This window comes from Crotalus tigris, unplaced genomic scaffold, assembly GCF_016545835.1.
Source record: "Crotalus tigris isolate CLP2741 ecotype Arizona unplaced genomic scaffold, ASM1654583v1 scf7180000018048.2368360, whole genome shotgun sequence".
NCBI lineage: Eukaryota > Metazoa > Chordata > Lepidosauria > Squamata > Viperidae > Crotalus > Crotalus tigris.
In genome coordinates this window covers 636,954-654,630 of record NW_024096794.1, presented here as the reverse complement: position 1 = coordinate 654,630, position 17,677 = coordinate 636,954, and the positions used below count along the sequence as shown (strand labels likewise).

At 41.1% G+C, this 17,677-nt stretch overlaps 1 protein-coding gene across 3 annotated transcripts; it reads right to left on the bottom strand.

Annotated features, from left to right (window-relative positions):
- Window positions 1-682: 682 nt before the first annotated feature.
- Window positions 683-15,676, bottom strand: TMEM151B (transmembrane protein 151B). Of its 3 annotated transcripts, none has more exons than XM_039347037.1 (2): window positions 14,929-15,676; window positions 683-2,959 (listed from the first exon to the last, which is right to left on the bottom strand). In XM_039347037.1, the coding sequence occupies exons 1-2, from the start codon at window positions 15,022-15,024 to the stop codon at window positions 1,523-1,525; spliced, it is 1,533 nt and encodes a 510-aa protein (XP_039202971.1). In that variant the 5' UTR covers window positions 15,025-15,676; the 3' UTR covers window positions 683-1,522. The 3 variants fall into 3 exon arrangements, 2 of the variants coding, with proteins under 2 accessions (XP_039202971.1, XP_039202970.1); XM_039347036.1 differs by lacking the exon at window positions 14,929-15,676 and adding an exon at window positions 14,620-14,900; XR_005557130.1 differs by lacking the exon at window positions 683-2,959 and adding an exon at window positions 9,781-10,142.
- Between the last annotated feature and the right edge of the window lie 2,001 nt (window positions 15,677-17,677).

The window sequence follows — 17,677 nt, the reverse complement described above, 5'->3', positions numbered from 1 at the left end:
GGGAAAAAAATAGCATAGCATCCTAGTTATAATGTCCAGCTTTCTTTTTCCTCCTGCTCCCAACCTGGTTATTTAATATCCAGATTGGAAAATAGTTTTGAGTAACTTGAATGTTTATTATTTTGCCACATTTTAATTAGTCCTGGGAAAAATATTACTCTACCCTGAAACTTTGATTCTTAGAGAAAGTATACTAACCAATGTTTGGATTTTAGACTAGTATTCTAAGCCACAACAGTGCTCTGTCCTAATATGGCACAAGTCAAACACATATATCCAACAGTCTGGGGGTATACATGTTTGACACTCCATCAAGGTATTTGCTTCGGAATGGATGAAGTGAGGAGGTTCTCTAATAGGCTAATGACCATGTATTTTCTTCACAAAGGAGCAGAAAGCTGCTGGGCCCAACTCATGTATGGATTACCTCCCTTCATATTCCAGAGAACATCAGGAAGCAAAAAATTGATTTGATTTGCAGTAAAATTTACACAAATATCCATCAGTGTCGCTCTAATGAGTTTCTTCATCATTAAAAAACTACAGGTGAATCTCTTAGATCAGTGTTTCTCAACCTTGACAATTTTAAGGCATGTGGACTTCAACTCCCAGAATTCCACAGCCAGCATTGCTGGCTGTGGAATTCTGGGAGTTGAAGTCCACATGCCTTAAAATTGTCAAGGTTGAGAAACACTGTCTTAGAACCTTCCTCATCACCAAATTTCTTACCTGAGAAACTTTATGACAACTAATTCCTCTCTTTTAGGATCTCTTAGGACTCCTAGTCATCTCCAAAACTTCTTGACATGCTTAATATATACATGGTAGTTTCAGTGCCTTACTTTAAATATTGGGGCTTCTCTTGGGTTTGAATTCAACACTGCATTATATCAAAGTCCGGGTTTTCCTTGGTAATTTTATTTTCTTTCTATTACCAGAAAAGAGCAAGTACAGTGAACATTTTAAACTTTACCCATAAGTTGCTGATTCTGACATGCGAAACACCAGAACTTCTTAAGAACTCATGGTCCCCAGAGCTGAGGACAATGTAACAGTCGAGGCATGGTCTAGAAAAAAGGAAGCTTTTCTTTCAGATTTCGTTGCCTGGAGAATCAGTGCAAATGTCTTGCTTGAGCGGAAAAGCGACACTGTCATGGATTCTTCTGATGAAATACAACTCTAAAAAAGTGAGTCAGGGACTGATCCAGCTAGGTGACCTGGGCAGTGGAACAGGAAAGAAAAAGCCCTAGTATCTCCTCCTCACCCCCCTTTATTTATTTTTTTGCTTGTGGTTGTCAGTCTGTAATTCTGTGCCATGGATCTTATGATAGTGTTGATTGCTCCATATCAAATTGATTACATGGAGCCAAAAGCTGTGGAGTTGTTTAAGGGAAGATGTGAGGGAGGAATACTTTCACACTCACAAAGATAGGTTGATACCAATATTTCTCTGCTAACCCATCTCCTGCCTGGTCATCATATCTGTGTGTCAGGGCATTTCCCTTAAGTGGTCTTCACACTTTTAGAGTGAGGTCTCCACGCAGGATCCATTCCGATGGAGGTGGCGGTGATCATGGTTGAGACAGCCCTCATTTCGATGCACAATAAGGACAGGGAAATAGAGAGCATCTTGGTAAGGAGGAGGTTCTTCCTCCTCCATAGTGACTTGGCTGGACAGGCGAGTTTGCTCAGTTGGACAGCTTTGCTCATTTAAGCTCTCACTCCGACTTTGCCAAAGGCAGCTGCGCCGTGAGCCATAGAGGCGGCCCAGAGAGAAGCGACTGCTACTAAAGGGGATTCTGGGGCTGCCATTGCAGATACTGAGAGCACTACGGGAGAAGATGGAAGAGCTACTTATAGTCCTATGGCATTGTTCACAGTTTTGCCTATAACTGCCATAATGGCAGGAGGAGTAAGTGGTGCAACCAGACAGGCCTACCAAATCCATAAGGACAGCCTCTGAATAACTAGGCACCAATTGCTGGTTGGAGCGGATATGCCACTCTAGTTCTGTACTGTCTACTGTGTTGACTCGAGGCATCCGTTGGCAGAAAGGACGCTCTTCGGCTGGTGTTACTGCCACATAGTCAAATCCAAAGAGTTTTTCTACATGATAGTGGACATAAGAAGTGCGATATTCATTCAAGACTCTCAAGGGCCAGGACAAAGTCAAGAGAGCAGCCATCCAGAAAACATAGTGAGAAACATACCAAGGTAAATTGTCTGGGTCTGAGAACGCCACCATGTACTCTTTGAAGTCCACATTCTTAAGATGCATGCCTTCCCTTGCCTCCATATAGTCATCTAGCCCTTCGTTCTCTGTGAAGAAACGGGCCCTCTGAGTCAGGTAGGAGTTCTCAGATTCTACATTGGCAAAGCTGAAGCACTTGGTGAAGCGAAGCCGAGTTGCTGGGAAATTCTCCAAGTCAATTAGGTCTTTCGAAATGTCCTTCACCCCACAGTTAGAATAATCAAATTCTGCTTCTGCCACATGGGTGTTGACTCTCTCGTGGTACACCTGGGTGGTAGTATAAGCATCCCCATTGCGATAGCGGGTGACCTGACGTGTCCTTCTGACATAATGATAGCTGATGGCTTTCCACCAGATGCATGGTGTGGCCTGCTGCATCCTTTGGACACGTTCATGCACACTGTCCACATCCACTTTGTACTGGAGCTCATTGCGAGTATAACAGTGCCAACACTCCACCAGGTAGACCACATAAAGCATCACTAAGAAGGCCAAAGGAATATAGACATAGCCATTAGAGCAAGGGCTATCGTGGTACATCATGGACTTTCCCTTATAAGCACTATCAAATGTCAACCGGGTCACCTTTGTTACGTGGCACCAAGTCATTGCTCCCATGCAGCCATACATTAAGAAAGAGAGCACCAGGCACTTCCAGTGTGATTCTCTACAAAGTGACTTGCTGAGCGACTGCTTCACTGGCCGTTGCTGCTTTGCATCACGAGGAGACATCGTGGATATCGTTGGGGGGGAGAGAGGGGGGAGAGAAAACAGAAAAAAAATGATTACTATATAGCAAAAGAAAGGGAAACTGAGAGAACTGCATAATGGTCTTAATTAGCATTAGCATTAACTACAGAATGAGTCACAGATGGGCATTCTCAGAGTCATAAAGAGTGGTACTCGGGATAAATCCTCTCAGCTTGTAGGCATGAGGAGCAGAAGAACTGAAGTTATATTATACATAATTGTTTCCCAGAACTCACATTCAAATTACTATAGCATCCTCAAATTACTACAGTAGAAGATTGTAACATTACTCTCCCAAGCTCTGAAGAAATGAATAACAGGCGCATGTTGATCTGATCTGCCAAGTCTACCATTACCCTCTTTCAGCCTAAATGAAGAAGTTTTGTGACTGGTTTATGAAATATATTGGATCTCACAGGAAGATGGGAAAAATTGCCCCATTCTCCCTCTTTCCTAGCCCCACTTCTTCCTTTACGGACATAATTTCTACCAGTTTATGTCTAAAATATGAGTACACTCTGACAATTTGCAGTCATTTTTTGCTGTAATTGTGAAACAATTGGACTTTTCTCTTGTCCGACTATTTTCTGCCTTCAGATTGAAAATTCCTGTTCAAGAGTAATCTCAACTAAATTGGTATTTATGGAATCAAATATGTTTATGGAGCAAGCCTATTTAAAGTCTTTTGTTTTGCTACATTTATGTATCATTTAGTAACCATTCAAAATTACAAAGGCACTGAAAAAAGTGGCCTATCTATGACCATTTTTCATACTTATAACCATTGCAGCATCCCCCATGGTCATGTGATCAAATTCAGATACCTGGCTACCGACTCATATTTATGAAGGCTGCAGTGTCCCGGGGGGGGTGTCATGTGACCCCCTTTTGCAACCTTCTGACAAGCAAAGTCAATGGGGAAGCCAGTTTCACTTAACAACCATGTTATTAATTTTACAACCTCAGTGGTTCACTTAACAAATGTGACGAGAAAAGTCATAAAATGGGGTAAAAGTCGCTTAACAAATTTCTCACTTAGCAACGTAAATGTTGGGCTGAATTGTGGCCGTACGTTGAGGATTACCTGTATAAAGAAACAGTAAAGCCTCAATAGGCCAACTACTAAGGGAAAGATGGCAGGTTGCAATCCTTCCTAATTTTCACCATTATTTCAAACCTTAATTTCTTTTGGTAATCAGGCAAGAAATTGTACAGTTGTGTTCCACTGAGGACTGCATTCTTTACAGGAGTAACAGTAACTTGTCCAGGACCACTCTCTGGGCTGCATTTTTTTCTTTCTGACATCCCTTTTCCACTTCTGGCACCTCATTTTCTCTCTCTTAGTTTGATGCAGAAGTGGGTAATCCTGATCCATGGAGCTGCATCTAATTTATAAACCTCTTTTTGCAGTTCTGGTGGTGCTACAAAAATCTGGGGGTGAAACACCAAGTACTGAAATTGGACTTTGTGCAATGTAATAGTTTATATAAGTATCCTTGGCTTCTTTAGCCTTATAATAGTAGACAAAACTTTAAAAACTCAGAAAATTACAACTGTACCTCCTTATGTGATGTAAATAGTTACTGTACAGTACATATGGCTAGAAAACTTTGGCCACTCATGAAGTGTTGTTTACTCTCCCATTTATAGAAAAAAATGATTTTCTTTTGTCTGACACAATTATTTGGGCTTCCTGATTATAAACTGAATTTCTAATCCTAGTTTGCAGCTAAGCAGTAGGTTCAGAGATGTGTGAATGCAATTTATGGCTAAACAGTCAGAAGCATAAAAGCAAGGCAGGTTTAGACAATATTTCTGTCTATTCCCATGTCTCATTTATAGGAATGTGGATGATATAAAAAAAAGGATTTTGCAGTCTTTGTCCATAGACTCATAAACAAACATGTTTTAAACAAATAGACCTTCTACTGTAAATAATTCTTCTTTGTTAAAGATAATCATCCTGCCCTATCTATCTAGGATTCAGCATGTGACAGCAATGTAAAACAGTAAGTGGATTATAATAAATAAAATAACATTTTTGAACCTAGTTCCCTTCTAAGACTTTCAAAGTAATGCAGATTGCAAGATATCCTATGAGATCATTAATCCCATAAGGGAGACATGCTCTTTGTCATGTACATGATGGAGCCAGTTACCCCAGCTCCTCATTTTACTGAAGACCAAAATGGTTTGTCCTTTTAAAACAAAGGGGAGAACTGAGAAGATAAAGAAAGCAGAGGCACTCCACTTCACGGGGATTCAACTTTTATAAAAAAAGGTGAATTTGTCTAGGCAGGAAATCAGCAATAGGTTAATTGTTTTCTGTATGGTGTTAATTAAGTCTACTTTTATTTTTGTGCAAGCTAGAAAAAATGGAGTTTATATTGATCTTGAATCATAGCTCAAGCAAGTACAAGAAGATATAATTTTTTAACAATCTCCTTGCAATCACTAAAATTAATTTGGAATGCTCTATCTCATCTTTTTATAGATCAGAGCAGCAGCATCTTTTGGTCTGCATGGAACCTTGTGTTTTCTTTTGAAATTCTTATTCTTAAATTCCTTTTCAGTTGCTGTTTCACACGGTCGCTTATTTAAATGATCTCTTCCAATACTGAAAGCTTTTTACTATTTAAGATTTTTAAAAATCTTAAATTTGGTTTATTACTTGGGAACTTAAACCATCTCAAGGAGGCAGAAAAGCTGAATTCTCTACTTACGTGCCTTTATATTACATGTTATCATCTCATTTTTGCATTTTTATTTGGATTTTTAACTCCTAATTATAAATATGGCAGCACAGATTGTGAGAGCCCCGTCACTCACACACACTAGGATCAGGGGTGGACACTAAGTGAGGCGGTGGTGGAATGGGATAACTCGCCACTGTCAGCTCGCCACGGGACAACTCGCTGTGAGACGATTCGACAATTCAATTTAATTATTTAAAATAATTTTAAAAATATTTTAATTGTTGTCATTCACATTTCATTTTGTCCACTCTTTGGCATTATTCTATTCCACTATTTCTTCTATATTAGTGTAACTTTTCTCCCATGGCGAGTTGGCCTTGGCTCACTGTCCCGCAACAAGTTGTCCTGCAGCAGGAAGTGGAAGCTGGATGCAAAGTGTATTTGGGAAGAGGATGTCTGAAGCCCCTAGTCCTCCACCCTACAGGCTCAACTGTCCACTACAAAGATATTTCTAGAAAACATTTTCTATCTATTCCCCTGTCTTATTTCTAATATGGGGATGACAAATATTATATGAAAAACACAAGTTTAGGGGTTTTCTCATGCCCTACAAATTCTCAAACAGATTCATACCCTAAAATCTTTTGTTTAAACTTATGATCTTCTTGATTTATCTAGGATTAATATGCAATATGAATGTACAACAATTAGGAAGATGCTTAAAAGCCAGCATCGTAACAGTCATACAAGTAATGTATATGCGTTGCTAAATTACAAGCCACAGTTTTTCTTTGCCTTGGATGGTGCTAGTTCTATTTTTGTATTTCTCACATTTTCTGAGTGTGATTATAGACACAGGAACATTGCTTTATAAATCTGCCACATTACCAGTCTGCAAGATGCAGCATCCTGGTCTAGTTGTTAACAGCAAGATTTTTTAAGAAGATTCCTCCACAAGCTATTTGCCTTCAATTCCTAAGTGAAAAGGTTCAAGGCATAATTTATATATTTGCCTTTACTGGCATCACTTTCCATCAAATGTGCAAAGTGTCACAAGAACTTTTAAACTGTGATCTTACAAACCAAGCACCTATCACATTTAAATTTTTGTTCTGCCTCCTCCTTCCAGTTGATTTTCAAAATATACTGTCTAGCCTGCCACTGAAAGTCAGGTAGGGGCTTTGATGTGGACAGTACTGAGTTATATGAATCAAACTTGCAATTTAATATGTAAAAACTATTTTTTAAAGTGGTGGTGATGTAGTCTGACTTATTTTTCAAAAAGCTACTTTAATGCAAATGTGTTTTTTCCCCTAACCTCCACTGCACATATGTATGCATGTATCCACTGCTATGGCTCCTTCTTAAGGGCACTGATTCAAGGAAGATGACCATGTAAAAGAGGTCAAAGCCAATTCTCACAACTTTGAGACCCACCCCATAAACCCTGACTCAAATACATCTATAAAATCATCAAGTCTACAGAACCAATGACACTGTAGGATTAAAAAATCAGAAGGCAGGAAAACATAGAAGTGCCAAATTTCAAGAAATAAACGGCATTCCTGTGAATAAACAAATATATATATATATATATATGTGTGTGTGTGTGTGTGTGTGTGTGTGTGTGTGTTAATAAATATATATAGGTATATATGTTAATAAATAATCAAATGATTAAATTCATTTTCTGGACATATTAGATATGTACATAATAAACACTGCCAAACTATCTTCAATTATCTTCTCCTTAACTAAGAGTATTTCTGAAGAAACAAATATAGAACTATATGTGGTACAGTAACTAGAAACAAGACACAGTAACTCAGGGAATATTCTCATTGGTCACCTTGGTGTAAAGAATTGGGTAAGTAAACATATTGTTATCAATTTACTGATGGAAAATATAACTTTTCACACTGATGAAGTCTACGTGTTGAAATGTTTAATAGAAAGGTGACAAAGAATCTTAACTCCCTTTACATCATTTCCTTCCAATATTTTATTAGGTAGGAAAGAGTAACAAGATAGCAAAAATATGCCATGGAAACCTTCTGGAATTGTTACCGCTCCTTGATCAGCAACAATCATAGGAGATAACTGTCTTTTCCTCTGTGTAAACAAATAATAAGTTGTTTTTGTGTACTGTACGCTTTGTCCCCAAGAACTAATCAGAATGTACTGATAGTTTTTGTGTGTGTGTTTCTGCTTTCTCTATTTGTGTCCACTGGAAAAAGAGGGAAGATAGCATGCACTCCAATCTGGGTCATGTGACCAGGAAGGAGGGGGGCTTAGAATGGAGCAGTCTGCAGCATTACAAACTACTAACCAGCAATCTTTGCACTGAGATATTTTTTTCCAGAATTTTCTTCTTTTGTTGCTGGAACCAACCCATTCTCACCCTCTTTCACATACTTAATTTCTAATATTTTGTTAAGTTAGAAACACATTTCATTTGTAGTATTTGTTGGCACTCCAGTATAAAGTTCCTCCATTTTTTAAGATGTCAGGAAAAGGAGCTCTCTTAGAAACAGTCTAGATAGTAGTAAGCAACTTCTTTCAAATAGTCCTGTTTTGCACACTCTAGGCTCAAATGAAGAAATCAAACAGAAAAAAAGTTCTGTCTAAATATGATTAAGAACTAGAACAGTATCTATTGGAGTATCTATTGAAGTTGAGCAGTAATGAACAGTATATATTAGAGTTGAGTGGTAAAGAACTGGGAGCTATGATTTTGCATTGTTGTGTATAATAAACATCAAACAATAACATCTGCCTCTCCTAAGTCCTTGGGAAAGATTTGTTAGGTGGATAAAAATGCCAACCCAACTATCTGACTGACTGTGTGACCAACTATAATTCCAAAGAAAACCAAGAATACCAAAGAGCATCAGATTAAGAAATATCCAGAAACAAGGAAGATCAAGGAAGCCCTGAATGTAATAAAGCAGCAAATAACACTCTAGCCAAAAAGTTCAACAGATACCAAGGTCAAATTGGTAGAATAGGCAGAATCTTCAATTTCAGTTGAATCAGAAACATTTCTACCAATCCATCAATGGAGAGACCGCATCGAACCAGTCCTGGGCACAGCTATGGAACAACCCACAGAAATATAACAAGAATAGTGTCAGACATTTGGGCCCTCAGGAAAGTAAGATTCTTGAATCCATTGAGTTGAATCAAAAGAACTTTTACTGAGAGAAACTGGATGTAGTAAAGTCAGGCGGAATCTGAAGGTCCTGCACAAAGCATGAAGCAATTCTTTCGGTTTCCCAATCTCAACCCTCCTGACCAGTCCACCAGCAGCCAATGTGATGCTGAGAAGTTGTTTTGAGAACACTGAGGTGCTAGGAAGATTACAGTTCACACTCAGGGTATGACAGCCTTGGAATCTGGTGAAAAACCAGCTGGGAAGGAGTCCATTCATCTCCAAGGACAGTCCCCCTCCCTAATTTCCAAGCAACAGCAAAGTGGAACAATTCCAAGAATGCCATCCCCCCTCCCCCCCTCAATCAGCTCTAGAAAAATGTTACATTTTCAGAAAACTTGCAAAGATTGGTCCCTCGAGTCAGAAGCTAAGGAAGTTGTATTGCATAATCCAGTCTCAAATAGTGTTAATTTACTGCAGTGTTTCCCAAACTTGACAATTTTAAGGCATGTGGACTTCAACTCCCAGAATTCCACAGCCAGCGTTGCTGGCTGTGGAATTCTGGGAGTTGAAGTCCTCATGCCTTAAAATTGTCAAGTTTGGGAAACACTGATTTACTGCAAAGTTATTAGTGCTTCTAACTGCAGAAGAGACCAGTTTCTAAGCATCTGTTGAGACAGTAACATATGCTTCTCTCAAAGATTGTCAGTTCTATTCATGGCATAATTTACACTGGAGAAATTAAAAGTGTACCGAGAGAAAGACAATATTGGTGGATTCATTATAGACACAGCATGTGGAACTGCTTTTCTTAAGTGGCATTTGATATTATTCCCATTTTCTTATCTGTAAAAGTGTCTAATGAAACGTTTATCTAGGCAACCATCAGGTGTCAAATCTCACTCAAAGACCCAAGAAAAGTGGTGGAAGAATAATGATTATCTGTTTATTAAACAGGACAAAATCATGCAAAAAATATTATAAAAGAATTTAAAATATTGTTGAGGGAAATAAAGAAACTCTATTACAGAATACATGCAAAAGTCCAACTTCGTTCTTTGGCAAACTCCAGAGCAGGCATAGTATTTTGTTGTTAGTTGCGAAGTCCTGTCCGACCCATCGCGACCCCATGGACAACGTTCCTCCAGGTCTTCCTGTCCTCTACCATCTTCTGGAGTCCAAGGCATAGTATAAAATAGACAGGGCCAAGTGGACTAATACCTTGATTTGGTATAAAATGGTTTCCTAAATTCCAATTTTCAGCTTTTGGTTTTGCCTTGATAATATCTGAGCACTAGAAGGAATTTTGAAAAAAAAATATAGCTGAATTTCTTATTAGCCTAAGGAAAGACTTACAAACAAAAGCAAAATCAGTGTTATCACTATATGAAGTTTGTTAACCAGTAGGTAAAAGATATAATGGACTAGCAATTTGAATTTATTTGTTTTGATCTGGTGTGTGCAAATAATATGATTAAGAGTAGTAATCCTTCTGCAGTATTTATCTGATTTAAGCAACAACATGGAGGCTCCTGAAAAAGGCAGTGTCATTTATAACAATTGGCAATACAAGGTATCTCCCTAGGCCAGCAAAGTGACAGGAACTTTTGTCAGGTTCATTTTTCTACTTCCCAGTTTCCTGAAATTATTTTTATCTTTAGTTTTTTTCTCACAAGAGACTAGAAGCCCTAGTTACTATCTACATTGAATTAAGCAGGTTTTTCTGTAAAGTCTAATGAAAATGAGAACACTTATAAACAAAAGATCAGTTTTCTCTTGTGCTGTACAGATACAGGTTACTGTAACAGTAACTCCTCTCAACTTATTTATTATTCCTAGCCTTCTGTGTAGAGTCATGAACTCAATATAGCTTTAATTCCAACATTATTGTGGTTTCTACCCCCATGTTCCTCCAACTAGAAGATAAGCTAAAGAACTCACAGGTGTATGAGCATGATATAAATAAACTAGAATGCTGCTATACCTGGATAAATGATTGATTTGATAAAGCAAGGCTAAATATAAAGTTGACCTGGTTACATTAAGAGCAACCATATTTTGATTATATTCCGGTTTCCTTTGCATAGGCCGGCTTAAAAATTTTTTTGGGAAAAACACATACACACCACAGAGACACAAATTACAAAAAACAGCATTGGCCCTGCCTGGCTCAGAGTCACTATAAGGTGGGTTGGTGGGAGGTTTACTTGTCTGGGAGGGGAAATGGGGTGAAAAGAAAAAAAAATGGCCAGCCCTTAGAAGCCTTGTTTAGGCTAACCTCTCATTAATCCACAATCACAACATGGTTGACTAGAAGAGAATAGTTTTACCCAAAATAGTTGCAAGGCTCTTAGAACTCATCTACCCAAATGCTGAGTAGGTTTTTCTGTCAGCACATTAACTCCATCCTTGAACAGATATGTGGTAGCAAAGCTCTGCCCTCAGCCTAATCCCTCCAAGCGTGTAAGCATGCATACAGCAAGATAGTTATCTTCTGTCCTGAAATCCATTCTTAGTATAATGGAAGCCAATCAGCACTTGAGCTATATTTTCTTGTGCTATCTTACATTTAAGTAAGGACACGTTCCTTTTTTCCTCTTTATAGGAACCGACAGCGGTGCCTTTGAGAAGGCTAGCTCTTTCTCTTAAACAAATTCCTTTCTTTTATATCAGCATGACCCACATTTATATCCACGCTGTCAGGCCTATATGCAGTTTTCCACAGGGAAAACATGGCAAAACAAAACATTATAGTATTTTCTCGTAGTCCAACCATGATACCAGCCTGAAGCACATTAACTAAGAATTGTAAACCTGCTGTATGTTGTCTATAAACTGCAAATCCAGAGAGGTTTAAATCCAAAAATTCATCAGTTTTTGAATTCCTATAGAAAGTGAAAGTACATTCCACTAGGAATCTATCCATGGGTGGTTGGATTTTGTGGTGGTAGAATAAGTAAAAAAGAAGTTGATATAGTAGTTAAATATCATTGAGGCATCAGGTTAGAACAGAGGTCCCCAACCTTTTCGGCACCAGGGACTGGTTCTGTGGAGAAAAATTTTTCCACGGACCAGAGAGTGCGTGGTTTTGTGTGTTGCCTGCATCTCAAGGATGGAACTTTGCTTTTTTGTGCGGACGAGTTGCTGGCATGTCACGGACCAGGGGTTGGAGACCCCTGGGCTAGAAGCCATGAGACTGTGAATTGTAGTCTTGCCTTAGGCTGTCTCTCAACCATAGGAAGCAGGAAAGCTCAAAACACTTCTGATATCTTGCCAAGAAGCCTACAGGGACTCATCCAGACAATTGCCAGGAATCAACACTGATTCAGAAGTAACGCTCCCCAAATGGGCAATTTTCTCCTTGAAGATTTGATACAGTCACATCGTTTTGGTTAAGACCTAGCTTCAGCCCAGGATAAACATTAATTTACTATTACAAAATGATCTCACAATTTAAAATTGGTTTTCATCTATTTACATTTTTTGGTCTGCATTGATTTTCACACACACACACACACACACACACACACTTAAATATAAATAATTTTATGGTGGAGAGGAAGCAGTGTTCCTATCTGCAAGGTCATAACTTCTAACCCAATCCTATGCAAGACATATGGACACATAAATTAGTTAAATGGACTTAGTAATACCCAAGTCTATATGAAATCATACTATTAAAATGAAAGGTTGAAAAACAAATAGTTAATTGACAAATAGTCAATACAATATTTTTCCTGTCCTTCCTTTCTCAGATTTTATCTTTTTTTTCCTTCCGTGCAATCATGTCCAATTGTTGGAGACTACTTAGAAAAATCCCTGCAGTTTTATTTGCAAGGTTTTGCGGAAGTAGTTGCCATTGTCTTCTTCCTAGGGCTGAGAAAAAGTGACTGGCCCAAGGTGAGACTAGAACTTATGATCTCCTGGTTTCTAGTCTGATGCCTTACATGCCAAACTCATTCACTTACATTCACAGAATTCTCTTGTGCCATGAGAAGATGCTTTCCAGTTAATCCCTCAAAATTCTTTATTCCTTTTCATTTTTAGAGTAAAGTCTGGATTGGATTAAAATTATTTCATATTTTACATACTGTTTCTCCATTTCCTTCCTTCTTTTGTACTTCGTTTTTGTCACAAGAGTAGAAAACTATTTAGAATTATCCATAAATGTATAAGGGAAATACTAGTTAGATCAGCGGTCCCCAATCCCTAGTCCGTGGACCAGTACCGGGCCGCAGCATGCCAGCAACCAGACTGCACAAACAAGTCCCATCCGCGGCATGCAGGCAGCACACAAAATCATGCACCTTCCAGTCCACGGAAAAACCTCTCTCCATGGAACCAGTCCCTGGTGCCCAAAAGGTTGGGGACCTCTGAGTTAGAGCACTGTAACTAAGACTACAAGAGAGTCATAAGAATGTTTCAAAATGTTGGAAGTCAATGAGAGAATTTCACTTTTTTCTTTGCCCCCCCCCAAAATGACGTGACAGATCATCAGTAAACGACATAGCACTACTAGCCCAATGCACAAGTGGGTGTACCCAAGTGTGTGCACAGACATACAAGAGATACCACAACTAACTGTGCTATGGAGAAAAGCATGCCAAAGATAGCATCTGTATAGGCTTCTTTCCTATACTTCACTAAATGAAAGAATGTTGGAATTTATGTCATTTGGAGCTGATCCTTTGCAGTCAGATTCTGTGTCAGGTTTGCCAAAAAGCATCCACTGCATCTGCTATTTCCATCTGCAACCTATCTTGTTACAACCTTATCCTGATGCTCTGAAAGAAAGGAAAAGTTCAAGGCAAAAAAAAAAAAAAAAAACAAGAAAGAGGCTTAGTGCCAGAGCACTGGCTTTGCACGTAAAAGGTCCCGGATGCAACCCAATTGTCTCAGGAGATGTAATCAGAAAAGCCTTGTTGTCTTTATCCAAAACTAACATATGGATCCATTCAAGGCAACCATCTTCTTTACTTCCTAGCTAGCCATTTTTCTTCCTGGGTTTAGCTTATCCCCAAGGTTTATTCATCATATAATGAATGTTGTGTTTTCCATTTAGCATTTATGTTAACACCGAGCTTTAACTGAAAAAGTATCACATTTGCTGAAAGATTGTTAAGAGTTAGGCTCTGCAGTCAACATTAACTGAAGTGAGTCACCAATATTTGTGACAAATTCACAGAGCAGCAAAATAGCTTAATTCTACATGTAAATGTGAAACTACTGGTATAAACAACAGTGAAATATGTGAAGCCATTTTCCACGGTATGCCTCCTCTACTTTGTTTTGTTGCCATGTAACTCACTATCCTTGGATGCTTCATTTGTCCTCGGGAAGAAACCATTACCTCACAGCCAATTTTAGATGTTTACTCCTTAACGAATTTCGGCCACCTTTTCGAGACAGAATATATAAAAATGGAACTGCACTGTTTTACCCCAAGTCATACGTGGCACTGTTCTCCCTTAGATGAATTTATCCAGCCTCATTAAATCCTATTACTAAGTTCAAGATTAATCCAATGAAAATATCCAATTTCCTCTTAGGGATGCATTGTAGCTATAGAAACCTCCCTTTTAGCTCACAAATAGATAACTTAATCGGTGAGGCCGTTCTTAAAAGACAGAAAGGGGTAGGATACTACGGTCATCATTATTAGACCGGTTTAGAGATGAAATGAATACTTTGGTCCATAGGTACTAGGGCCCCGGGGGCATAACATTCAGGGCAACTTACACAGAATCTGAGAGAAAGGCGAGAAGAATCACCTTGTTTCTCCCGGGACTACGTGGGAAAACCGAGACGTCCTGCTGCGGTCGCAGGAATGTCCGCTGCAGAAGGAGCGGACAGGGAGGCACGGAGGGCAGCAGTGCAAGCGGAAGATTGCGTACCTGTGTATGCAAAACGCCGGCCCAGTTACCGCCGGGGTTGCAAAGCAACCCCTCCGTCGAAGCGGAGGGAACCACAACACGATGCAACGAGCGTGTCATGCAAAACCGTCACATGCAAATGGTTAACAACGTGTTTTGCTACGGGCCGCCCGGCGAGAGCAGCCACCTCTGCTCCGTCCTCCTCACCTCCTCTCGGACTCCCTCCGCCTCCTCCTGAGGCACTGAGGTGCTGCTGCCTCTTTCGCTGCTGCTGGCCGCGGCCGCCGAGGCTGGGGGGGACATGGCGCCGACTGGGGGGCCTCTCCGATGGGCGACCGGCAGGCACGGCGGCGGCGCATTATCCCGCCACGGCGAGTCAACAAGCGCCACCCAAACGGTTGCGTCGGAGTCGGCAGCCCGGCGACGAAAACGCGGCAGCCTTCGGCGCCTCCATAAATCCGGGGCTCTCCGACTGCGGAGAGGGCTGCCCGCACCACGAAGAAAAGCGACGCGGCAGCGCCTGCCCCGCGGACTCGGCGGCTTCGCGCCTGAGGGACTCTCGGCAGAGCCTAAGCGAAGCTCACGCAGCCCGCCGGCGTGCACGCACCGCACGGGGATGGGTAGGGGTGGGAAAAGGGGCGGGAAATGGAGAGGCGCTGGTGCGAAGTTCGGCAGCTGCCTAGGTGAAACCGGGGGTCGCAAAGTGGGAGGGAAGGCAGAGGGCGGAGGGAAGGGGGCGAGGAAAGGGCGCCTCAACGTCCGCGCGCCTCTCTTCCTCTTCTGTCCAGGCGCGAGTGACCTTGAGGCAGCGGAGCTCCAGTCAGCTTGCCGCCCTCGCCCCCTTTGTCTATCCGCCTCCCTGGGCGGGAGGCGAGGAGAAGCAGCCGCAGCCAGTCGTTCGCGCTCGCTTCTTCAGCTCCCTCCTCCAAGGCCCTCGCACCCCCCCCCTCTCTCCTCATTCACAGCCTGTGGAAAAGTCGAGCCTCCTTCCCGGCGCGCACAAGCACAGAAAGGCTTTTCACGCGGGCCGAGGCACGATGGGGGGAGAAGGGGGGGCGAAGAGTCCAGTGGACTCAGGGGACAGGCCTGAGTGCGCTCGATAGATCTTGCGCACCCCTCTTTTCTTCAGTTTCGCCTTCACGGCAGCCAAGTTTTAAATAATGTGTGGCTCCGATTTTAAAAGAGGGCAACCCGATTTTCTGCACACACACACACCCCGCAAATGTTTCGGTAAGACTTTCTAAAGGAGTTTTATGGATGGGTACAAAGCCCCATAACTAATGGATGGCCTGTCTTATAGAATTAGCTCACTTGCTAAATCAGCTCTCCAACTCGCTGCGGACAATTACAGTTCTTGTCAAAACGGATGAAAGGATGAGTCCCAAAGGCTCCATTAGTGGCCAAAATGAATAGCCACCCTGCCAGATGTATGTATAGCCACAGAAGCGGAATCTAGTTCTGAAAACACTGAATCTCGGACATCAGAGATTTTGTTTCAAAGATGCATGTAAAATGCCTGCAAAAGGTTCCTTTCAGCTGAAAGTGAAAAAAAAAATGTGTGGCTCTGCATAGTTTTGAATCTGTATAGAAAAATGATACATTTTTATTTTAAAAGTAAAGTGTGTAGCTTTTACAATTCCAAAAATAAATTTAAAAGCTAAGAGCAGGCAATTTTTTGGGGAGGTGAAGTTGCATTTAGTGGTATGCAGCATGGCAGAAAAAGCAGAAAGTGCATACATAGAACATTAATAAAAGAAATGCATATTTAATTGACAACTCAACAAATATTCAGCCAGATGCTTCTGAACCATAACAAAAGCATAGAAATCTTAGTGGCTAGGACAATACATTCCATCTCCCTCCTCCTCCTCCTCCTCCTCCTCCTCCTCCTCCTCCTCCTCCTCCTCCTCCACCTTATCATAATCATTATCATAATCATCATCATCCTCCAACATTATTTATGAACCTTAATATATGATATGTAAGCTTATGTTGTACAATTGGTCTATTCCAGGGCTTTTCAACCTTTTCACCCATTGTACCATTTTTAGGATATGGCAATATCCGAGTACCACCAGTCGCCTAGCAAGGTGTCAAAAACTTGATGACCAGAAAAAAAAAAGGAAAAAAGTGATAAAGTACAGGTAGTCCTCAACTTAGTGACTGTTTGAAGTTACAATGGCACTGAGAAAAGTGCCCCCCAAGCCACAGCCAAGCAAGACACCTGTCTGCCCAGCCGGCGCTCTTCCTCCTTTCTGAGGTTTTCTTTGTTGTGAGCATTTCTGTTGAGGATTGGCAGCGGGGGTGGAGTGGGGGTGTTTGGTTTTACTTCCCCCCCCCCCATCTGCTGGCTGGTTGCAGCAGGTTTTGGTCACTTCACATGACCCTGGGACACTGTGACCGTCATAAATATGAATCAGTTGTCAAGCATGTAAATGTAAATCACAAGACCCTGGAGATGCTGCAATATTTCAGCTGATTGGCGCTTCTTCTGGCCTCAGCAGAAGCACCAGGATCAGTGCTGCTTTCCAGCTGATTGGTGCTTCTGGGCTCAACAGAAGCACCAGAATCAGCACTGAGCTCCAGCTGGAACCTGCCATTGATCCTGGTGCTTCCACTGAGCCCTGACAGCCCCGAAGGAGCGCCGATCAGCTGGAAAGCAGCACTGATCCTGGCATTTCTGCTGAGCCCTGACAGTCCTGCAGCTCCAGCCATCTCTCGCTCAGGTTTGTGCAGTGCTGCCACTGGTTCAGCTCACTCCCCTCCCCCGCTACTTTTCTAGGGTGGTCGCGTACCACCTGCCAGGTGCCAATGTACCACAGGTGGTATCCGTAGCACTGGTTGAAAAGCCCTGGTTTATTCCATTAAGGGTACTTTCATTTGTTCATTTAACCTTTGAAGCTATCCACAGTCATATACAATGAGGAAATTGAAATTAAATTTCTTAAATTGTTTT

Bases quoted from the DNA above. Each gene is read 5' to 3' on its own strand.
- TMEM151B (XM_039347036.1), bottom strand. From the start codon at position 14,841: ATGACACGCTCGTTGCATCGTGTTGTGGTTCCCTCCGCTTCGACGGAG. The intron at 2,960-14,619 runs GTGATTCTTCTC...GATGCAAAGCAG, and splicing joins GTAGTCCCGGGAGAAACAAG to CAACGGCCAGTGAAGCAGTC.